Source organism: Zonotrichia leucophrys, chromosome 2, assembly GCF_028769735.1.
Source record: "Zonotrichia leucophrys gambelii isolate GWCS_2022_RI chromosome 2, RI_Zleu_2.0, whole genome shotgun sequence".
NCBI lineage: Eukaryota > Metazoa > Chordata > Aves > Passeriformes > Passerellidae > Zonotrichia > Zonotrichia leucophrys.
The window spans coordinates 76,300,473-76,325,733 of record NC_088171.1 but is presented as its reverse complement, the minus strand read 5'-3'; the positions used below and the strand labels follow the sequence as shown (position 1 = coordinate 76,325,733).

The window sequence follows — 25,261 nt, the reverse complement described above, 5'->3', positions numbered from 1 at the left end:
TGTATGTTACAGGATTTATCATTCTTTCTCAAATCAAACCAAAGCTGACGGTATGATAAATGTAGTAACTTGCTGGAAACAATCGCTGTCTTTTATAATCAAAGTAATTGTGTCTTATATAAAGCTTAGGTTTATCTTTTAAATTTGTTGTTGGTTTGCTTTTCATTTTGTTTCACTGTTGTAGTTGTACTTAAGTGACTTTGTCAGGGTTATAACTTTCTTCTCCAAACATATCTGCCAAGATCTTAAAGCGAGGTCCCCAATCACTCAGATAGTCATAATCCTGATCTGCCTCTGTTGTGAGGGAGTCTATAGAGCTGAGAGACTCTGCAACAGATCCATTTCCTTCATAAGCATACGTTGCCAAGGAGTCATAAGGGGGTGCAGATGGATCTACATCATTTTCCTGCAGCCTTTGATTAATGAAATCTCTTATGTCTGTGTTATCTTCTGCTGGTGGTCTGTGGCGCGTAAAACGCAAGGTGTCTGGTTTTATGTCCCTGCGTATTTTATTATCTTCAATCACTTTGGGATTCCTCAGGGCACCTATGTCAAAAGCCTGGGTGTCCTCTTCTCCACCTCCTTCATCATCATAATGGATAACATTATCTCTGATGTCTTCTTTAGAGGTCATCAGGGTGTCTTTCTTCTTCTGCCTCCGTAGTGCTACATACAGTACTACAATAACTGTAATGAGAGACAACTGAAGTTAAGACATGCAGAGAAATAATTTGGTACTCTGACGACACATCATTATATCTTTCTTTGAAAGCCACAAGCAATCAAAGGGACTTTTGTCCTTAGAAAAGAGCAGTGCTTAGCAGTGCTGTAGCCAATGAAAAAATTATATGTTCTTTGACATATGAATCTAACTTTCTTAAGTGATTGCTGTACTGCTGGAGGAAGTATCAAATAATTTTCCTGCTGGCCTGCTCTACAAACTAATTGAATTGAAAAGAACTTCAGGTTTTTAGTTCAGAGAGACATTTAAAAATATTTACAAAAAATATCTTGCATAGAAAAATAGAGAAAAGAACCCTAAATTTCCACTTTGAAGACAAGAATAAAAAACTAAACCAAAACCTCAACCCAAAGAGTATTACAGAAAAAAGAAATTGGAATTTTGAATAATAAAAATTTTGAATAATTTCAAATTTTGAATTTTTGGAATACAGAAAAAAAAATCCTACTGTATATTTTTATGCAGTATACTTCAGCCTCTTCAGAGATCTGCTTCAAAAAATTACTTGTTATAAGGTTCTGGGAAGAAGAGGGTTCTAGGAGAGCTGGTTGATTTTCAAGTATCATGTCCTCCAAACTTAATAATGATCCAACCTGAGGAGCAGGAAATCAAGAAAAGGCAGCAGAAAGCCTGCAATGATGAATAAGAAGCTCTTATTTAAACTCAGTGATAAAAAAGAGGCATCTAAGAGTTGAAAACAGCGACAGGTGAGCCAGGAGGAACATGCAGTGACAGCCTGAACACGCAGGAATGCAGTAAGGAAAGACAAAGCCCACATGGTGCTGTCTCCGGAGGGACACGAAGGGCAGCAAGAAGGGCTAGTACAAGTAAGACAGAAAGAAAGGGTAGAAAGGTAAAGGTGGGCCCATTGCTGAATGGGGGAGGGGAGCTGTTGCCAAATTACATGGAAAAGGCCAACATAGCCAGCAACTTCTTTGACTGTCTTTTTTTTTTGTAAAGTTCTCCTTCAGTAATTTCATGTCTCTGAGACCAGAAGGAAGAAAGATGACCTAATCCTTGGTGGAAGAGGATCAGGTTAGAAAATACTTGAACAAACTGGAAACACAAGAGCATGGGATATGGTGAGATACAGATATGAATGATGAGGAAGGTGGCTGCTATCATTGTGAGGTTATTTGTGATAATTTCTGAAAGGTCATGGTGACTGGGAAAGGTTTCTGACAACTGGAGCAAGTGTCACTCCTATCTTCAAGTAGGGCAAGTAGAATGAGTTAGGGAACTAGAGCAGCCAGTCTCACCTTGATTTTTAGGAAAATTATGGAGAAAATAATTCTGGAAACTAAGAAGGGGCATAAGAGTAACAGGGATGGATTTATGAAGATGAAATTGTGCTTAACTCACTTGATAGCCTTCTACAATAAGGTGACTGGTTGATGAAGGGAGAAAAGTGCAATAATTTTATCCTAACTCTAGCAAAGCTTTTGATATTGTCTTTCATAGCAATCTTCTCAGAAAACCTGAAAGTGAGGACTATCCAAGCAGATGGTGAGGTGGATTGCAAAGCTGCCGAACTGCCAGACTGTAAAGGTTGTGAACAATATTTCAAAGACCAGATTGAGGCCAGTCTCTAAAAAAGTACCACAGGATTTGGTTCTGGGACTACTTTTGCTTAATACTTTCATAAATATCCTGGATGGTGGGATTGAGTGCACCCTCAGCAAATTTTCAGGCAATAAAAAAGAGTTGTTTTGCCACTGTTCAAAGGGATCTCATCAGGCTGAGGGAGCGGGCCAAAAGAAACTCGATGATGTTCAACAAAAAGAAATTCCAAGTCCCCCACACAGAGAGGAGTGACTGCCTACTGAAGATGCTGTTGGCCAACTGACCAGAAAGCTGCTTGATGGATGAGGCCTTGCGATCCTGGCGGACAACAAGCTCACCATGAGCCATCAACGTGCCCTTGTATCAAAGCAGATCAACAGCATTTGGGACTGCATTAGGAGAAACACTGCTAGCAGGTCTAGTGAGATAGTTATTGCCCTCTGCTCACCTCTGCTTATGCAAGTTTGGAGTTCCAGGCCCAGTTCTGGGCTCCTCACTAAAAGATGGACATGGACTCCCTGAAGTGAGGCCAATGTAGGCCCACAAAGGTGATTAAGGGATGGGACCACCTGCCACACAAGCAGAAGCTAAGAGAGCCAGGTCTGCTCCTTTTGGAGAAGGCACAGAAGGATCTTACCAATGTGCATAAATACCTGATGGATGAAAGTAAACTGAGACAGGTTTTTCTGAGGGGTGTCCTGTCACAGGAGAAGAGGCAATGGGCACAAAATGAAATGTGGAAAAGTCCATTAAAATGTTAGAAATAAAAGGTTTCTTTATCACCAGGATGTCAAGCAGTAGAATATGTTGCACAGAGATGTTGTGGGGTATTCATCCTGCTCTAACTGGAATTGTGTCAAAGGAGACATCATTCTTCTTGCTTCAAAATACTGACACAAGTTATTTGGTTTACTTAGTCTTTGGTTTTGTTTTAAATTCTTCAGAATGAGTATATTTGTGAACTTAATTGCTGCTCCATGGGAAGAGTGACCATTTGCCATTCTTGTTCTGATTTAAAATAATATCTTTTCTCACAACATTACTTTTTGACACAGAGCAGAAATCCTGACTTATACCCACTATTACTCAGAAGCTATTTATGCAATCCCGAGTCTTTAGTAATTTACTTAAGTGGTACCTACATCATCCAAATGCAATGAGGTATTCACATGTTATATATTCTGTGTCAGGATCTATTTTGGGGTATACATTAGATTATCACGTGACCTTGGAAGCCATTAGTATCAAAACAAGGCATAGGCCAACATCTGTAAGACTCAGTCTGATTTCTGAAGCCCACATGGTGCCTGTATAAGCTTTAAGGTTGATTTTATTTCATTGGCAGTTGCTTCAGGCTATATTCCAAGTAAGATGCACTTTGGATAGGCTGTTAATAAGAGTACATAAATATAAGTTAGAACAAATAATAACGCCATCTTATGAAATCAATGCCTGCCTAAAATCAAAAAGCTTCCTGTGAAGCTTTAAATACATGTGGCCAGTAACAGTCTGTTACAATTACTTTCTCCTCTTCCACTTCTTCATTCTTCTTTTGCTTAAATGAGCATGAAGAATTAAATAAAAGCTCTTACTATGTTCTTACTGCTGTTACTGTCAGTAGGACTTCTCTACCTCAGTAATAATCTAAAAAATGGATATTTTAATAAAGATATTGAAAATAATTTCATAGAAAAAAATATTATTTGGGTTCCTCTGAAAACTAATGTAATAAGTGATATTGCATGGATTAGCAGATTCATGGTCATGAGCAGTGTTTTGGGGTATTCTTCTAGAAATAAAGTGCTGCACATTTTCTATGGCTTTTGTTAAAAACTAGGGGAAGCTAGTGAATAATCACAGTAAAGCACTTTGCAGGGTTTCATGAGAACTAACCTAGAAGTATAACAATACACAGCAAGATTGCAATCAAAGCTCCTGTGCTGAGGCCGACTGGTAAGAAGATTGCTTCCACATTGCAGGACTGGATGGTGCCATCAGAATCACATCTGCAAACACGGATGGTCAGAGTGTTTGTGCTGCTCTGGACAGGGTAACTGCTGTCTTCAATTACTATTGGAAGAAAGTACAGCTCTTGCTGCCTTCTGCTGTAGCCATTTCTCCTGGTTTCAATCCCAGCTGTGTTGTCTGTAAAACATGACAGTCATTAGCAGATTTTTGTTGTGTATTTCACTCCATATTTTAGATATATCACCTTCAGTAATAGGCTGGTATTTCATATATGAACCTTGGTGAATTACATGCATTACATAAATGTCTTGCTTTGCCATTAGAGAAGGCATTGTATTCTGACTGGTACAGTTATTTTTTTCAGAGCCTGAAACAATTTTCCTTTTCTTGTAAACCTTTTTACAGCTGAAATTTCAAAGAAGACAAAAATATTAAAAAAAAACAACAAACAAAACATTAAAAGCGTGCTTCTGAAGACTTTTCAGTTTTTTCACCTGATCTCCTTATATTCTAAGCCTGTGGTCCAAAGGATTTTGATTTGGTATGAATTTAGAATCATATCTGAGTTAAAAACTTAATTTCCTTAAAAATACAAAAAAATACACCTGGACAATATGCAATCATTTTAGCCTTCCTTCCCCATTAAAAATAACTAGAGAAATTAACTGAGTACTAAAAATTCAGTACAGTTTCCATCAATTAATCCACTTCTAGATTTTGTTGTTGCTTCACAGTCAGTTATTGATGCTTTTCTGAATCAAAGTAGCAAGCAATTGATGTAAAGATGAAAATAATTACATTAAAAACAAAACTAAAATTAATTTGGCAGGGAATTAATGAGATGATAGAGCTAAATGAAAGTAAACTGCTGCAATTACCATTTTTCCATCTCGCATATATTTTTAATTATATTTTTTACAAGATGTCACATGATGGTTTTCATGCCTCAAAGGTTTGATACAAGGTAGAAGGATTAAGGGTGCTGAATTTCACACTCAAATACTGGTATGGAGTTCTGATTAAGGACAATTAGACAGAACCCTAAATGTCCAAAATTAGATATGTTATGATTAGATGCCATTGAGAAGGTGCATAGATCAAAAGAATACTTCAGACACCTCCTTTTCATCAAACTCAAACATGGACAGGTCAAGTTCAGTTACACTTAGTTTTGAAAAGGAAAAAATATCTCAGAATAGTTTGAATCAAACCAGCTTCCATCTTCAGCTTTTTATTTCTCTCTATAATCACTTGCACTATATAAAAAGTTAAGGAACTAATTTGAAGACATTCAGTTAAATCTTATTTCTATTATTTTTCCATATTTCTATTATTAGAATTATTTATATTCTTTTATTTTTTCTTCTAATTGAAACACTGAAGATCACTTTAAAAGCTTACAATGCAACTAAATGACTTTCCATCCTCCTTTGAGAAGAATCAATCAGATAAACCTCTTATCTCCTTGGTTTTGAACAGTTTTTGTTGCTCTTTTGTGACCCCTTTCAATTGTTCATAGTTCTTTTGAAAACATGAACACAGGTAGGTGTTTGAACTCTACACAGGAGAGTCTAGAGAAGCTGAGATAGCTTCTGGTTCTTCAATCTGTTGGCAATAAATTAATTTATAGGCTATGTGTGAGAAAAGGAAATTCTGTCTCTCACATGAGCAATGGAGTGTACTCCACATGGACGCTTTCCTCCAGAGACCAGAGGGAGGCCAGTAAAGCAGGAAGAGGGAGATCTGCACTCCCTTTGGAAGAACTTCAGCTCTGCCAGGGCATCACTTCTATTAACAATTAACACAGTGGATTGATCTCAGGGCTGCTGAAAGGCAACCTTGAGCTTCTGTCTCACTCCAGAACTCATTAAGTTATATTCTGAAGTTTGGGGCCTGGCTTCTCTTGGGTGCAGCACGAGAATACCTGCTGAAGTTACACCTGCTGAAGTATCAGACCACCCATGATTTTCAGTTGTATAGAATAGCGCAGGGATTAGGGCTTCTTGATATATTTAAACATTTTAAATGCTACCTTTACTTGTAAAAGCATTAATTGTACTACAGTGAACAACACTGTGTCCTCAAAAAAATAGAAAAAAATTGCTTTCACAAAGTACCTGCTTGTTACTAACATAATTTCTAACCTAAAAGAAAATGGTACTTGTCTTTAAAAGGTTTCTCCAGTGAAAATAAGGTTGTGTTACTACACCTCTAAATGGTGCACAGAACAGACCTTTCTCCACCTTTTTTGACAAACAAAAGGCAGATGAAATTGCAAGACAGGGTTTTTGTTTGGACAGATTTTTTCCTAATATCTTTGCAAATCATCAATAATGAAAAAAGGTTTTTATGGGTTTTTTTTGTTCCTTACATTCAAACAAATTGCATACTTCTTTTTTATTTTTCTTTTTGTTTCTAAGTGTTAAGAAATGCTTTTAAAATTTTATATCTTGGTGGTTTCCACTTTTTATCAGAATATTGCATTTGTTTTTATACAGTAATGAAACTTCATTAACAGATTACTGAGATCCAAATCATTTCAGTGTCAACATTACTGGTTTAAACAGGGAAATTTAATTATCTAATAATATTTGAACAATTTCCTCACCAACCTCACATGCTTTTTGCAAAAGCTCTAATTATCATATAGACTTACTAAGTTTAAAAATTATTTTAATGAATTAAATCTGTTAAAATTACCTGAGACTTCTTTTTAAAGCAGAAGTTCGTAATTATTATTTTAATAAACAAAAAAAAACCCCATAATCCTTGTTGAAGGATATTTTAAGAAAAGGAGATGAAAAAAAATAAGTTAAAGCTTTTACTTTAAAGAAATATTTATTAAAAAAATAAATTAAAGGTATTTAGAAATACATAGTATTTATGTTCTAAGACTATATAATTGTGAAGATTCTTCCCATATGGGCCTTAAAATATGTTCCAAAACAAAGTAATGCCCTAATCTTCCAAGAACAGAAGTAAGGGAACATGGATCTGTTGTAAAGTCATCCTTCATATTCATTGAGCTCTCTGTCTCAAGAAAACTGTTTGAATGCCATTTGATGAAATGTGTTAGATCTACATAGTTTTGGTTTTATAAGATACTATTATTCATGTCTACAATATTATGAATGGTTTCACTATATTCTCTATTTAAGAATCCTTAAGTGAAGTTCTTGGCTCATCAGTTCAGTCTTTTTAACTACCTGTGACAAAGATAAAAGTCACTATTTAGTTTGGGAATAAACCATTTTCATTGTATCAGCCTCATAGCAGAGCTATACATAAAGAGAAACGAGGCACATTTTGTTTTTTCAAATTTATTTCTTCCTGAAGTTTCTTAATGATTAATAGTGGTTACTTTATGTAGTTGGCTTTAGTTTTCTTTTACATAACAATGTCAATAGTGCATGGCTTCAAAAGTTATGTAGACCATATACATAATTTAAATACATTTTTTTAAAGGTTGAAATAAAGGCTTTCATAATTTTATTTCAATTGTTCTATTATTAATTTCTAGCATTTTTAAGGGCTTGGGTCACTTAATTCACAAGAAAGGAACCTTTACCTTATGAACTATGTAACCTCAAATTTAAATTGAAAACAGCAATTAAAAAATTAAGAATTATGTACTTTTTTAGATAGTGATATTTATAACCTGCACAATCGAATGTTTTTGAACTTTGTTGAATGGCTTTAGATGTTCTTTCTTTGAAGGGTAATTTAAATTTAAAGATCATCTAATAGCTTAAATACTTCTTTTTTTCTTATTTGAATAAATAGTTAATGATGAAAATTTACTACAGTTTTGGTTTAGCTGTGCCTGTTCACAAGACTACATCCTTGAAGATCCTTACAGTAGAAAAAAAAAAAAAGATTTTTTGTGTATTGTTTTTTTCTTTGCCATCTAACAGAAGAGTTCAAGTTAAAAAGTAGAAGAAAGGATATTCAGTTATGACAAAAATTGGAAGAAAAATCAGGGATGTCAGTTGTACAAATTTACAAGTTATTAAGGATGTTGTACCTCAGCAGCTCTGTAGATATTTAGAACTCACTCTTCTGCAGGATTACATATCCTCAAGAAAGCACAATATCTGGGTACTTTGAAAATGGTTAGCAAAATCATAGTATTTAAACAAGACAGCAATAGTGCCTTGTTTAAAGGTATACCTTCATTGGCATATGGATTCTTCCTGAGATACTGAATGATAAAAGGAAGAAAATAAAACAGGTAGCAGTGTTTTTGAAGGCCTGTAGGGAAATCTCAGCCTTTGGTGTTCTGACAATTCCTGCCCCTAAAAATAAGAAAAGGTGCAAGACCTGAATTTATATTAATATAAATCCCAGAGAGTTTAGCAATTAGAAACGTCAAAGAAAAATGTTAGGTCTGCAGACACAACTGTAATTGAAAGCAAACATATTTGTCATTGTAAATACAGTCTGCTGCTCTGAAAGAGAGTTATGGGTAACCAACTTACTTCTGTAGTCATGGACTGTGAAGTTTGGTTTGTTGGAAGCCTCAGATGACAGTTTGAAGGAAAACCTTTGCCCAGCTGGTGACAAATCTTTATCTGCTGCAGTGATGATCTGTATCACCTGAAATCAGATTAATTCTGAATCAGTTCACTCTTCCAAAATAAGCAGTTTTGTAGAAGTGCAAAGTGAAAATCAAACAAAAGTGTTGAAAGTGAGATCTCGTTGGATTACTGTCATTCCTTTAAAACACTGCCCAATGGAGGCAAGAAGTCTGAATTCTATAATTACCAGAGAACTCAGAAGGTCTTACTTTGACATATCTGATAAAAATCAGAAAGATTTACTGTATATTAATAGCATTTAATATTGATTGTTTATATTAAAATGTTAGTGATGGCTTTCAGTTGAATGGTTATGCTTCACTTCATCTGCTACTACTCCTGTCACAGTTACAACCCTTTAGAAAAGGGATTCTTTCTCCTCTCATAGTTATTAAATGCACAATAAAGGATGGCTCAGGCCCATATAATTGGAGAAATTAAAAAAAATAGACTGCGAATTGACCATAAAAGTCAACAAACAGAATTCCAATATGTATTTCCAACACAGACATTTTGTTTGTAGAAGGATTTTGCCCATGATGTAATTTTTAAACTCAGAAATTTCTACTGCTATAAATAATAAGGAAAGAAAAAGCAAAAGGGTAAGCATCACAAATTTGAAATACCTGTCCTGGCTTGGCATTTTCACATACAGATGTCTCATATGGAACTGAAATTTCAGGAGGGAACTCGTTGACATCCAAAACATTTATTATAACATTGACTTTGCTGGTTAATAGTGGGTTACCTATAAATAATTTTAGAAGAAAAACATTACGTTTGTTGCCATCACCAGTCTCATAAACTGTCATAAACTTGTGATCTCAATATTGTGGCTCCCAAAAGCCTTTGACTTCCATTTATTTCTGATTTGAACTAAGAAGAAAACAGAACCAAACTTCTTATCAATTTGTATCAGTCTTTGATCCATTACTCTTCATGGGTTAAGGAATCAGTCAGGGTGATTATGTTTAGAGCATAAATGGAAAAAAAAAGTGAAGTTGTACCTGTTATTAAGGATGCAAACTTTTCTCAGATCACTTTTCATTAAGTCTGTGGAAAACACTTCCAATGATTAAAACTGAATTCTGTTTTCCTCAGCTAAATGCAGAAAATCAATATTTTTTTCCTAGCCATTGTTCAAGTCTTCAAGATATTAAGGAGGAAAGCAGAGCATACCAATTTAAAAGACAGAGAGAAAGATATGGAAAAACAAAATCTTGCTGCAAGCCAGAGAGAATTAGTGTTAAATTTAGCAGTGGAACACTCACAGCTACCATTCAAATATTTGACTATGTCATGAAAGGTATTTCTTTAACTGCAAAAGCATTTGCAGGCAGCAAATACTTTTATGCAAAAGAAATGTTAAACAACAGAATACACCACATTTCTTTCCACTGTCCTTCCTCTATAGATAATTTTCATTAGTCACTCAATGCATTTTATAAACAAGTTTACTTGCAAGTGCAATGTCTGACAAAACAGAGACCCTAGTACAATACAAAGCACATCATGTTCTCTTTTACTTTATGTTGAGACCTCCTGCAAAATAGCAAATAGGTGAAAAACAGTATAGCTGGTGAGTCAAAAGTATGATTATTTTATCCTTTTCCACTTAAGATGAGTGGCAGAAACAGTTAACTATGGAAAAAAATCTATGCTATAAATGAGAGTGTTGTAGGACTGACAACATGAGATCATGTTCTAGTACAAGAGGAGCTGTCTTGAGTCTTCAGGAATAATTCATAGAATCATAGAATGGCTTGGGTGGGAAGGAACTTTAAAGATCATCTAGTTCCAAGCCCCCTGCCACAGGCAGAGACACCTTCCACTAGACCAGATTGCTCAAAATCCCTTCCAACTTGGTCTTGAATGCTTCCAGGGATGGGGCACCCACAACTCCTCTGAGCAACCTGTGCCAGTGGCTGAACACCCTCACTGTAGAATATTTCTACCTCGTATCCAATCCAAATCTACTCTCTTTCAATTTGAAGCCATTCCCCCTAGTCCTGTCACTACATGTTGCTGTCAAAACTCCAGCTTTCTTGTAGGTTCCCTTTGGATACTGGAAGGACACAATTAGGTCACCCCAGACTGTCCTCTTCTCCAGGCTGTAAAAGCTCAATTGTCTCAGCCTGTCTTCACAGGAGACATGGTCCAACCCTCAGATCGTCTTTATGGCCCTCAATGGACCTTTCAAATTATTTGCATTGGGCACTTGCTTTGCAGCTGGTATAATCCTTGGCATTTCATCTGTTTATAACTAACATAGCAAAGGGAAAAGTCTCTTCACGTTGTCACTGTAAAAAAAAAAAAAAATTGCATGCTTTCTTCCTTATTCTTAGGAACTACTAAATGCAGTAGTAGTTTCAGGGGGCCTCTGTTAAAACCAAAGGTATTCCCCAATTATTTCCTAGTTACACAGGACTAGCTGCAAGATGAACTTTTTTTACCTATTTACAAGAAGTAGATAAACTGATCAATCTATAAACATATCTTGCGACCTAGAAGGTGACAAAAATGCACTATCCAGATCACACATTTGTAGTGCTTATCTCTGAATTTAATAGAGAAATATTTAATATTTAATAGAGAAAATATATAATGACCTCTATTTGAATTCTTGTTCATTTTCAATTCAGCATCATCCCTACATGCAGAATGTCTCTGTGGAGGAGGGAATTGTGCAGTACAATCAAAGACAGAGTTTGGTCTAGCAACTAGGAATTGGGCACTCATTCTTTAGGTGCCTGAAGAGCTGGAAGAAATCTAGATCACTTGCTCACAGTTGAACTGGTTCCTTTGTATAATGGGAAATTAATAAAAAACTTAAGAAGTTATTTTATTCAGTAGAGGGCAAGACCTCTATGGAGAGATCAGAAAACATCTGAACAGGTTAAATTCACACAGCTACTGGGAGAAACAATCTGACCTGAAACTTCCCTCCTAGCAGTGTTCACTGAAAAGGACACAGCAACCCACATGGAGTAACTCAGGCTTTGCTTTAGATGTTTTTGTGTGTCTGTGTTCATTTTAAGGTACAACACTGAGAAATGGGGATTCAGGACATATTCATCAAACAGATTAGAGATCAATACATTGCCACGAAAATACAGGCATAGATGTCCATTGCCTTTTAGAAATATGTTCACTGTGCCTTTCCAATAAAACTTTTGAACGTATTTAAAATTTATGCATCATGTACGTGAAAATATCAGATGATTTTGATAATTTCTGTTAGATATATCAGTTTATTTAGAAAGTTTTTTAGGTCATATTTTTGTAAAGTAGCTTGTATAAATTACTTTTTTCTGCTTTTTGCAACCATTTAGGTAGTATGTGACCTATATTTTTAAAATTAACAAAAGGATTTGACATTTTTCCCCCCTCAAAATCACAACAGGATAGCATGCTCTGGAAATATACGTGAATATGAATATACTTTTTACATTTATTTCTCACTGATAGTATCTGATTTATTCTCTCTCATTATTTGAAAGATATATTGGAGGCCAAATTCTTCTAAGTATTCCAGTAAACTAGAATTTTACCTTTCACAAATGGTGTGGAAAAGGCAGATATGAGAGTAAACAGAATTACCAGAGCCTAAGATTAACCTATTTTGAGTTTTCATTCTGTTTATATGATTTTTTCTCTGGTTTGCACTGTCATCACTTTAACTACTTGTATATATAAATGAAGACTGCAAGAAGATTGTGTACAGCTTTGAATTCATATGCAATACCAAAGACCTGTAATACTTGATGTGAGCAAGCATGAAGAATTGCATTTAAAATACTACTTTGCAGACTTGACTCCCATTTTCTGTGCTTTTTGGTTGATGTTTTGCTCAAATTCAAGTCTTCACGAACCCTGTGAACACAATTGTGATGTACATACTGGTATCAGTGAGTGAGTCACTAAAAACATCTGCTTATGCCTTTTAAACCCAGATTACACAGATGAGAAGAGAAACTGGGTAAAGCATGAACCTAGAAATTAAGAAACTGATTTCATGTTTCAATTCTGCTTGTAAGATATAGGAAAATTAATTAGCTTCATTAATTTCTTTTATCAACTTAATTAATTAGTTGACTTCATTTTCCCTTGTTTTTTCTGTCTGTAAAACAATTACCATCCTGCTTCCTTTTTTTGCTTCATTACCATAATTTGTCAGCATCTTAATGGTTCAAAGCCATTACAGCAGTAGAAAACATGTAACATTCTTTGAATAATGAACTTGTGAAAATCCAAGGTATCTGAGAAAATTGATACTGACTATAGAGAAGTTCAGATTCTTTAATCCCAGTTATGGTACGCAGGAGAATATCAACTCCATCTTGTGATTTAAGGTGAGATTTCTTTAACATTCTAAAAATCTGGATCTAGGCATAGCTGAGTTAGAAAGATGGTTTGGACAGGAAGGATTATGACTTCATTTTTACCCTTAAATTATGCCTTGAGGACAGGAAAGCGGAAGTAAGTTCTTACACATTTTATCTATCTCCTCTTTTGTAAAATGGAAAAAAAACCCCACTTCTATACTAGGTAATTAGGCAGCATATGGAGGAATTTTGAACACTGGACCGCATTTTTTTTATGCCACTATGCTCTTATGGCAGCTCTTGGTACAGTTTTGGCCAGCAGCAACCAGTGATCTTGTGGAAAATTCACATGCATGTGCTGGGAATTAGCAAGGGCAGGGACTACTCTTAAAGGATCACTTTACATGTGGGGCCTCTGGAAGGTAAGAAGGCATAGAAATAAGCTACTTCATGCCAGCTGGCCTTTGTCCTTGAAATGAATGACAGTCATGTTTAATTTATTAGTTTGGATAGGTTCTGTGGCATCAAAAAATGTTCAGAAATGGCAACCATGCAGACTACTAGGGTATTGATTTATTCGAATTATTAAGAAACAAAACAACAAGCTAAAATGAAATATAGTCATGTAATGAAAAAAAGTACAGAGGAATTGGGAAGTGAAATGGGGGAAAAAAATGTGAGTCTGAAACATCCTCCACCTGCTCAAGCATTTTGTCCCATACAAAACCTAAACTTTATATCTATGAATGGGTTAGGGATGTTCTACATTCAGCTGCCTTCTCAGCATGTCTGCAGAACAATCATCCATCTCCTAATTAAAAACATCTCCATTTAGGGACAATTGGAGAAAAGTTAGTTTAAAGAATGACCATTAGGATGTGCCTAAAAATTGTGGGAGGTGTTGTTGTTGCTATTCTCTCACAATGAGAAAACAAAATTTTAGCAATTACATTTTTAAAATAACTTAATCTGTTACTAGTTATGAGTCTATTTATTTATTCTTATTTTATAAAGGCATATAATATATATATATATATATATATGTTCTTATAGAGAGATAAAGTCACCAGGAAAATACTTCAATAACAATACTGTCTGTTTTTCTCTGAAGGAAGTTTATGCAGCTAATTTCAATGCTGGGCCACTTTTTAAAATAGTCATGTATGTGTCAAGGCACTTCTCAGTGTGTTTTTTCTTGTGATAAGGGATGACAATTTTAGTTTGTATGTCAGCACTGGACAATAATTTTTTATATCAATATTTCTTCAAATATAGCAATTTTCCCTCAATCTTTTTCATCTTTTTTCTCTCTAACCATTATATTTTACTTTTGTGTAGTGTGTCATCCCTCAATCCTCCACCCTTTTTTCTACGCTTTTAGTCAGACAATTGCACATGTTTTGACAGTTTCTATAGCCCAAATCCTCCCAAATTTTGCCAGTTACTAGTATAGTAGAGATCTTCTAATTGTTACCATTATAGATAATGGTCAATATATAAATATTTCGGGATATACTGCAATAAAGCACAGATATGTTTTAGCTGCAGATTCTTAGTATAGCAATTGATAAAACTTGGGATAACAAAATATATACTATTTGCTACAGCTCTGCCTAAATGTCATACTGTTATATATACATGTCCATGAAAAAATAAATTTCAGGGTTTTAAACATCTTTAGTTACTATTGGGAATAATAAACAGATTTAAATTATGTTTACTAAAACTGTTTTCCTTGCTGCAGGAAAAAAATTTATAAATCTCAAACGTCCTTTGCCCACTACTAAGCCTAGATAGTTAAGCTTTAGTGACACTTAGACCATGATGAGACCTTCTTTCTGCATCTGCCTGCCTTTCAGTTTCTCTGGAAACAAATTACAGTTCTGCTGTTTTTTCTGTGAGTATACACCTGCACATGTATCTCCATGGACTCAACCACTTCTGACAGCTTAGGCTTCTCTGTTGGTGTCTTTTCCAATCTAGGGATAAAATTCAATCGTTCATTTGACCAGTGTTCTCTTAATATTTTCAGGTTCCCAGGAGTGAGCCCATCATTCTTTTTGAGATAACTACAACTGAGACTTCAGAGTTGTTTTTTTTTATCTGAAATAATATTTATCATCTCTGCTTCCAAAATCTCCCTCTTCCTGTCAGTAGTACGTATTAACTTTTGAAGACTCAGCCAAACAATACATTGAGGAAAACATAATATTTTCTACAAAAATTTGCCTTTTCTGACACATAAACAACAAGAATGAATAAGATATACAGCATGCCCCTCTTCTACAGCCTGTTGATGTCAACAGAAAGAATTCTGTGGCCTTTGCACAACTGCTAAGTGACCAAAAGATTTGTATTCAAAGTGTGAGATACACCCATGACAGTTTGACAAAAAAAAATGAATGAGAAATGCTACACACATAGATGGCAATGAAGAAAGTTGCAGGCACGTAATATAGTGGAAGAAGGGTCTTATAAAAAATAAGACTATGCAGAAGTCACAAAGACAAGAAATGAAATTATCCCACCACAAATCACACAGGAAAAGAAAAGAAGGGGTTAGGGATAAAATTTTGGGCAGAGAGAAGAGATAAGAGCAGAGATGCAGCACATAGATTTAGGGCATTAAATCTTGACTTAATTTTAGTGTACTTTTTATCTGAGTATAAAATGACTCTTTAAATTTTTCTGCCTTCAAAAAACACATAGACAGACCTGTTATTTGACTAACTTAATTTCATATGAAGTGACAGAAAATCAAAAATCAGAACTGGAAGGCACCCATACAGCTCCATGATGACAAAATAGTTTCCAGCTTCTAAGGGAACTGTGGTTACATGAGATCTGCTAGCAAAACCTTTCTAAACAGGGCTGATTGAACTTCACAATTATCCTTATGAGTCTGGGAAAATGATATTCATTGAACCTTCTTAAATAAGCACTTGGCAATTCAAGCAGTCTTCACATTATATTTATACCTGAGCATTATATTCTGAGAAAAATACCATATTAACATATTAATTCAGTTTGTGTCATACTTACTAACTTTACTTGCAATTATAGACAAATTGTATTGTGCTGTGCTTTCTCTGTCCAGTAATTCATTAGTAGCAATGGTTCCTTCAGTGGCATCTATTGTAAAGTAGCTGTCCACATCATTCTTCCAATCCATGAAGTATCTGTATGTGAAAAATATTAAAGAAAGTAGATGCAAATGTGCAAAGATTACTCATTTATCATAGCAGCAGTGCACCAGCCTCAAGTTTTATTATTTTTCTCTTCGCAGCTATTACGATCCTTGCAGGAAGAAGAAAATAAAGAATGATTTGTTCATTTCTTTTTTTGCCTGGTTGGAATGCTCAAGGGGAAATGGGATATAATAAAAGGTTTAGTACTCCTGGTGTTCAGCATATTTGAAAATCTTGAAGTCCCAAGAAGTTGATGCACATCTTCTGTGACCCTGACTACTTATATCAGCCACTTTGAAAGCACTATACAGGCTAAGAGGGAAAAAGAGAAAAAATATATGAAATAGGGCTTGAGGCGATGAATGGTGACGGAGAGTGTGCCAGATCTGGTTTCTTTACATCCATTTTTAGCTGCAGTGGGCTGGACATAGCCTCACAAAGAGGTGTCCCAAAGGATTTTGTCAGAGTAACAGCAAGGGAGATGGAGAAGAGTATGCTTATTCCCCCACATATATAGGATCAATAGATAGCACTTTGCCTTTGTGAAGAATAGGCACCTTTCACTGAACCTGTGTGGAACAGGGAAATACCATTGTTTTGCACTGTTTTGCTTTATTTTGTTTTGTTTTCTTGAGCTCTTATTTGTCAAGAAGTAGGAACATAGAACAGATTTAAAACTAAAAATGTTTACTTCTTTATTATTTTCTCTAGCGAAGAATAGAAAGCAGAGAGGTACCTGGTAACACAGATGCTTAAAAGCAATGTGACAACTATCCCAAACCCATTTCCCTTAAATGCTAATTAATTTGAAAGTCTATCTTAACATTTGATGCTACTGTTTGTAGTCATAACAGAATAATAGTTTTTTCTGATGCAATTGCCTCCAGCTACTAATTTCCTTTTCATTGTTAGTCTCTTCATACCTTTATAGTGTTTCTCAAAACAAGGCAGGATTAAACTGAGAAAGCCATTTGTGAGCAGTAGGCAATAAGAACAAAATGGCACTGAACAAGTACATTCAGAAGATTATAAAGCCTAGAGAACCACTCCTATGGCACCTAATTTCATGTAAACCAGTGAGAATAGGAATAAATCTGTTTTTTCCATCTCTAATTAGAGTTATTTATGTATTTAATATAAAGAGAATGGAATAAGCACTATATTTACTTCTGTAGAAGGAAGTAATGGTAGAAAGGCATATGTATGTCATATGCACAAAGAAAATATTTCGACTTGGTACTAAGAATGCCAATAGCTCTAGAAGCCTTGAAGAGTAAAAATCCACAAAGAAGATGATATGCTTGTTTGGAGACATTTTGTTCAAAATCACAAAAAAATTCCTATCTATAGATGAAAAATTTTATTTCATCAATTGACAGGCATCATTACCAGTTTACAGCTTTAATTAAAAAGCCTCAGAAATGGTTTGCTAAAGGCAGCATGTATCCTTTTACATAGTTGAACAGTCATGTTTTCTTGAATATGATACTATTATCTACGCATATTGTAATTTCAATCTCTTTGTTCAAAATTTGCTTGACGTTAAAATTATGAAAAATATATAAACCATTTATTAGAGATATCATTACCCTAAGATACTCTCTCAGGAACAGCAAAATTACTCTGTCAGGCTTTGCATGTTTAATAAATTATAATTTCTTTCAAAATTAAATACACAGCAACACACAAATAAATGAGTTCAAAGCATGAGAAAGTAACTTGTCCTTTATTTCCCCTTAGGAAGATTAACTCATTGCAGCATGAGCCAGGGGATAAAATACAGGCCTTAATTCAAAGCACCATGTAGGGGACAGCCTCCTTCACCAGGGGCTTTGAAAGCACAGAAAACATATCAGGTATGAACACAGTTGTGTTTGAAGGGAAGTTCAGGCATGAATATTTGCAGGATCAGAGTCTGATAGTCTGTCTGGAAGCATTCACACAGGTGATAACTTCATGCACAGGCCCAGTATGCCTATTCCTGAGCATAAGCACCAACAGGATCAAACTCCACAGTAAGAGCTGCAGGACTGGCATTACTCCTGCTGGTACTTCTGGCAGAATTCCTCATGGCTTCCATGGAAATGAGAATTGAAATAAATCAGGCTGTTGTTTCAGCTCCTCTCATTTTAATAGTCTACATATCCAATTAGACTACCAAAGGGAGAGGTATAGGCAGAATTGTTGGAGATGTACTGCCTAAAAGAGATAAATTAACAGGAAAACTTGCAAACAAGCATCCATTCTTCCTCCTTTAATTTACTCTCCATGTATAGTACCCAAGAAAACATACCTAGCAGAAAATCCTCTCACAAGCAGATCTTCTGGACACAGAACTTCTCCCAGGTACATCAGTAAGTCTATAAAGCTTAAGAAAAGTGAAAATAGGACCCCACCTATGTGGTCTGAAATGGAAATTTTTTGGGACACTCCAAGGGGAGGTTACTTTTGACAAAAACCCTAAGAAAATGTAGTTTCCTTTTATAGGCAGAAATTTCTCTTTCACACACTGGTGCTCAGCATGTGATGTTTTTCTAAATAGGACAGCAACACCTAATCTCTTCCTAAGGCCAACTGCATAGCCTGAGCTCTGTCCTTAACATGGAAGAGATGCTTTGAAGAAGAGAAGAAATGGAAAAAATATCTCCAACCAGAAAATCAGTAACTTTCCAGAGATGAACCCAGATATCTAGGACATAAAGCCTGAAATTTCTTGTGAGATTGGGATACACAGAGGAACACTGTTGAAATACTGCTATTAGGACAGCTGTCTACATCTTCCAGTCATGGTCTAGCAGTTTGAAGCAACTGAGGTTGGTTTATTTGACTGCTCAGAGTCCCTGCAAGACAGACCATGGATAAATGCACTAATCCTAAAAGGCATTTCCTTCCTTGAAAAGTTAGGGAGAACTTGTTGATATAGGACAAAGCAGAATTATTTTTCAGAAGCCCCTGTACAAGCCTGTCTGGCAGCTCCCAGTACCAGACACTGATATCATTCATATTCACTGTCAGTGAAGAAATTTTGACATATATGTTTCGCTGAATACTCTTTCCAGCAGAGAAGTATATTCCAGATTATATTGTTGAAGGCAGGGAATGTGTGGACAGGGATATCTTTGCTAACACTGTCTGAGTTTTCTCAAGAATAGCTGCATCTGGACATCATGTAGGACAGAAGAGATAGAATGGAAATATTTCCAAATATATCAGTTTATAAACTTATAAGATTCAAGCCTAAAAAACTCACCCAGATTCCACGATAACCTCTTAGGACCTCCAATCACCCTGGCTAGGCAGTGATGCTGCATGTCCCTCAGGAGCTCTCACAGAACACTCCCATGGAAGAGGGCTCACCTCCATTCAAAGAGAGGAGACAGTAAGGAAGGCTGAATTGATTTTTGCTGCAGCACAGAAGGTGGTAGTTCTTGATTGAGTGCTATTGAATAGATGAGTGACAGCAGGTCATCCTTGTGAGGATAACAGCGACTCTGAGCCATCAAGCAGACAACTGCAGCGCCTTCAGACTGTTATGCCATGAATAAAAGAACTAGACAGCTGTCCTGTGCTGCTGGAGAAACCTGTGTGACAACTTGCTCTGAAGGGATGGGAGGTGGCAGGATGCTAAGGAGGCTGTGAAGCTTAGGACTCAGGATGTATTTTTTGGTCTTAAAAACGTGGAGGGGAAGATTTCTCCTGCCTATCATGGAAAATATTCTTGATATTATGGTCATGTAATTTAAGCCAGGAAATGAGCAAGGTAAGACATCTAAAAGTGTGTGTGTTTTAGAGGAAGAGAAAACTGCTTTAGAGCTACGCTGGGAGGATTAAAGCCAAATGCCAGAGGTAAAACTCAAGGATTGACCTTAAAGAGCGCTAAAGCACAGACAATAGATACAGTGAAAGATAAAAAAGGTAGTGGCAGTATAAGATCAGCATAACCAAAATTAGGCATTTGAAGGTTAATGGCTTCTGATCATTGTGACTTTGTGCTCAAAAAACATTTCCTTAAAAATTCCTGTTGATTTGTTTTTAGTTTGAGAGGGAGAAATAACCAGGTGATAGAGGAGCTTTACAAAAATAACTTTAATTCGTCTCAACTCACCCTTTGCTGATGTAGAGCACATTGCATACTCTAGTACCTAGTGACCTAGAACACAGGCTTTTTTTAAGAAAAATACTGTAAAGAAAGGTAAGGGGTGAAATAACAATTTTCTGTAATGTGATAGATTACTATTTGTGTATATGACCTTAAATTGTTTAAACAGCATTCACTTTAAATTTTATTTAAATATTAAACTGCAACTAAAAGAAATTCAGGGTCTATGACAACTTGGGATGTATAAATACCACCCATCATATCAGAAATAACAAGCAGTAGCCTAAAAACATTAGGAACATAAATGAAAGCTAAGAGAATTCAGTTGGGTATTATGATTAGTTAAGATTTTGTGTATTTCCAATACATATATAATTAAATAGATGAAAGAAGCATTAAAGCAGGAATGGCAAAAGGGATGAGAGACTGGAAGAATACAAATGAGATTCTAGGTGTGATGAGACTACCTGAAAGCCCAAAGGAATTTTCATTATTAGAATGATCATGTGCTGTGGCTTGAAATTATTAGATCTCTGCATATAACTGGATGTTGAGAATATGACAAAATACAATTTTGTCCTGGTCATTAAGTCAATAGATAAATATAAAAAGATAGAAAGCTCACAGAAAAGCAAGAAAAACTGTCATGGGTTTCCAAGTTCTAAGGAAAGATTAAAAGAACTAACATATGCTTAGCATGGATAAGAGATGAAAAAAGGGCGACAGGATAACAGCCTGCAGGTAACTGAAGAGCTTCAACAGCAAAAAGGGAAGGGTAGGATTTTTTTTCGACACAGAGAAGTGAAGGGCCAAAACTCAGAAGGGAAAAATTATGTGTTGTAGCAAAATCTTTCTGTCAGTGATGTACATATGCTGCACACCAGAGGAATGACAGAAATGCTGTCACTTGGTACTAAAAAGGCAAGCTGGGCAATGTAACACACTCACACACTGTAGAGTAAAGGAAATTTCTAGAAAGGGGAAATGATAATCCTTATAGTCTCTGTAATTTTAAGATCTGCTAAATAGGAAACAGTATAATCATACCAATCATACTCATCATAAGGTACAGTTGCAAATATTTTAAATTATAACAATGGTTTTCAGGTCTTTTTAAGATTGTTGTTAATTAAATGTAGGAAAACTGGTAAATCACTCCAACAATGAGAAACAAGAAATTTAGACTTTGAGTAAAGCCTGAAAGAATTTAAAAACCTAGAGAATGAAATGTGTTGAAGGATACAAGCTATGTGTCCTCCAAATTCCCATCTTGCCACTAAAATTTACTTCCTGCAACTCTAAATCCATTCACTGACTTATCATTGTGTAAAACTCAAACAAATCTTATTATCATATTTACATGCATAAATATGAGAAACTCTAAATCAGAACTTTATTGCTCTTCTCAAATGTAAGTGCTAAACTCTTCAGCAGATTACTGGAAGTATCTTCCAGTCCAGTTAACACAGAGGGGTGATTTCAATGATTTTGCTAAAGTGCAATCAAGAATTTTCAAAATGAGTCCCCAGCGTAAAAATATTGAATCAAATACTCCAGCATAAGCTTTTCCAATTACTGAGCAGCTTTTTTTTATTGGAAAAAAAATGGTACAAAAGTCCATCAGTCCCTGCTCTCAGAGTCCCAGCCACCCATTGAACAAAGGGTTGCTGGAGGAGTCAGATGTTCTGTGTGAACTCCTGCATCACAAGGGCACAGACACTCATCAGCTGCAAGAATTCATCAGCACGCTCTGCCAAGCATTCGTCTGCTCTGGAAACTCTCAACAATGACAGATTTCTGCTTGTTGCTGTAACCCATGCATGCCTAAAGAAGTCATTGAGTTCAAACAGGTTTAAATGAATTTAACAAAACATTTTATTTTCTTCTGCTAAATGATATATTCAACTGAATATTTACAACTAAATAGGATTGTTAAATTACCAGTCTTTCTCAGTGCTACAGCACTTGAATCAGAATTATATTAATTTAGTTTCTTTTCCATATCTCCTTTCGACTTAAAAATTACCCTAGACTTAGTTTATTGTGGTTTTCTATTAACTTGAAAATGTTGTTTCACACAGTGTTACAGGAGCAGAAATGCTAAAGAATCTTTTTTCTCCTCTGTAATATGGTAGTATGAAGTAAAATGTCATGTACTGCTTGCTCAACAGTAGCAGGCAGGTTTGCACATCATTCATGTTGTCCTGCACTAATACAATTGCAATACAACTGCAATAATTTACACTGCCCTTTACACTATACAACCCAATAGCTGTTTTGTTGTAGGCATGCACACTACTATATATGTAAAATATTAGATATTTTAAATAATTAAAGTGCTTGTTATAAAAAAGTACTTGTTATATAAAACTTGTTATATACTTACTTGTTATATACTTACAAAGACTCTGTTAATATAAGATATTCTAAGAAATAAATTTCTTAGAACAATGAAAATAGATAGGACTTCTCTTTTGCAGAACTCTCACTTTTAATACTCTGGGTTTAATATTGTGATATTCTGCTTGAAGGAAGTAAATGCAATCAAATTTACCTATTTTCACATAAAACCATCATCTGATATATTCACACCTGTCTTGAGTTGGTTCTTACGTAGCAGATGCTGTTCCACTAGGTTGTGGGGTATTATTTTTGTTTATATGTTTTAAATAATTTATTGAGCCATCTCCCTTAATGGCAGCAGAAATTTTCTGTACCTTTGCAGAATACCTTCAGAACACTGTTGAGGCATCAGAAATCAAAGCAAAGGAAAATTTGACTGGTCTGCTGTCAGATCATATCCCTTCATCATTTCCCTTCAGTAATCTCATGGATGCCAAGTAGATCACAGAAGAACCCTACCCATGCCAATACATAACAGTCTCAAATACGTTGGTTTTGTTTTTCTTTTTTCTTTTAGAAAGAATACTAGAAATGGAGGATAAATAATAATAAACAAGCAAACAAACAAACAGCCATCAATGGAGAAAACCCAGTGCTATCTAAAGTGGTGGAATCAGCAGAATCACAGAAGGATTCTGCTGCTGTTCCAGGTTAAGTAGCTATGTCCTATCCTGACCTCCCTTCCTGCTTTGAATCAGCATTATCCTGGTGTTCTCTCAAATGCAATTTCCTTTTCAAACGAAAAGGGAGAGTTCATAAAAATGTATTTTGGTTTCAGCTGCTTTGTGACCTAACTAGTGTCACAAATGGGTCATTGCTCAGCTGTGCTTGCATAACTTATGTCAAAAACCACCTGAGGTGTGATGCTAAGTTTGCATAATAAAATGCAACCAAAAATGAGCAGCCAATGTAGTTGGTTGACTTTACTTTCATATAATAACACAAAACCAACAAGGGGAGCATACACTGAACATTTTCAGAGGCATTACTTTGTTCCAGGGTTTCAAAAACTAGAGATGCCTGTGTGTTTGATGCTGTAGAAGTGGCAGAATTGTCTTTATAGAACATCACACTTGACACACCTAAAAAAATGCACCCTCAAGTTTACTGACATACTAAAATATTTCTGTCAGTTTAACTATGTTTTTCATTCAGCATTTCACACAGAAAGCCATAATCCTACATGATTTTACAGAGATTTTCAAATGTACAATACACTGAGGAAAAGCTTTTGTGATAGTCCAGGCTGAGTGCTTTTGAAGATCCCAACGCAGTAATGTATCTAGTCTTTTAGGAAGGATAGTTTGCATTAGTTAAAATATTTTGGCTTAAAAACCAGAAAATTCTGGAATTAGTTTGACAGAAGCTTAAATAAGTTCTGTCTCTGTATCCCCTTCCAAAGGAGTTCAGCAGTGTAATTTCTCAGAATGCTGTCCTGTTATCTGTACTTCAGCCTTCCCACAATGAGTGTTGTCTACAGCCCATGAAGTGGTGGTGATGTTAAGAGAAGGACAAAGATTGTTACACACTGGGAGAAGGTATGAAAGCTTCCTGTCATTGTTCCATGCTTATCATTTGCATGTCTTTCATGTAACACTTGATCTCTCACGAGAAAAAAAAAAACAGTTTGAGTCTTTGGAATATTACTTGACTGGGTTCACAGTCCTTATATACATGGCTCCCTACTTCTGTGATTTTAATCAGGAGGTAGAAGGTTTAGTGATGTTAGGAGTCAGTATCTTACTTGGTCTGGAATGAGCAGTATCACTGCAAATAAATTACATTTTTCTCCTTTGGAGAAGATCAACCATTATGCCAAATTAATTGACAGGAAAGCAGTGGCTGCAGACAGCCAAACTAATGATGGGTCAGAGTGAAGTGAAGGAAGCTGTTAAACTTTTCATAAGCCTTATAAATCTTACATAGGAATTTTAGTAAAACATGGTAGGTAATATAGGAATTAAAATGTGCGGCAGTTCTGTTATCAACCCTTTCAAACTGGCAATTCTGCCTGTCTACAACTTCCTGTGATTTCTCTTCCTTCTGTCTTTAAAAGGTTTTGTTCATTTGCTTATCTGACCCTCCAGTCAGCTCCACTGTCTGCTCTGCATTTCTCATTACCAGGTGAGTATCTTATCAAACACTGTTGTCATTTGGAAAATGCATTGTTTTCATTCAGTCTCAACATCATTTTTCCTGCTTCATTGAGCAGGCAGAATCGCAAGACAGCCAGGCAGAAGGAAAGCTTTGTCCTGCAATTTAATTAAGTCTCAGTTTTTGGACTGTGAGCAACAGTAGAAGACATGTTGGACTTAACACCCTCACTCCTGGTTTAGCAGTCAATCCTGCTACTATGGGAAAGCAGTAGAGCACTTTCTATACCAGTGCCAAACATT

At 35.6% G+C, this 25,261-nt stretch overlaps 1 protein-coding gene across 8 annotated transcripts in view; it reads right to left on the bottom strand.

The window, feature by feature from the left end:
• The window catches only part of CDH12 (cadherin 12), a 619,586-nt gene continuing 594,325 nt past the window's right edge, over positions 1-25,261 (bottom strand). For 7 of the 8 annotated variants that reach the window (XM_064705457.1, XM_064705456.1, XM_064705459.1 and 4 more), the window contains 5 exons: positions 16,218-16,354; positions 9,477-9,598; positions 8,752-8,869; positions 4,199-4,450; positions 1-687 (listed from right to left, as the gene is read on the bottom strand). In XM_064705457.1, coding sequence (XP_064561527.1) covers positions 191-687; positions 4,199-4,450; positions 8,752-8,869; positions 9,477-9,598; positions 16,218-16,354 — 1,126 coding nt within the window. In that variant the 3' untranslated portion in view covers positions 1-190. The remainder of the gene's footprint in view (positions 688-4,198; positions 4,451-8,751; positions 8,870-9,476; positions 9,599-16,217; positions 16,355-25,261) is intronic. The other variant, XM_064705464.1, reaches the window with a different exon arrangement.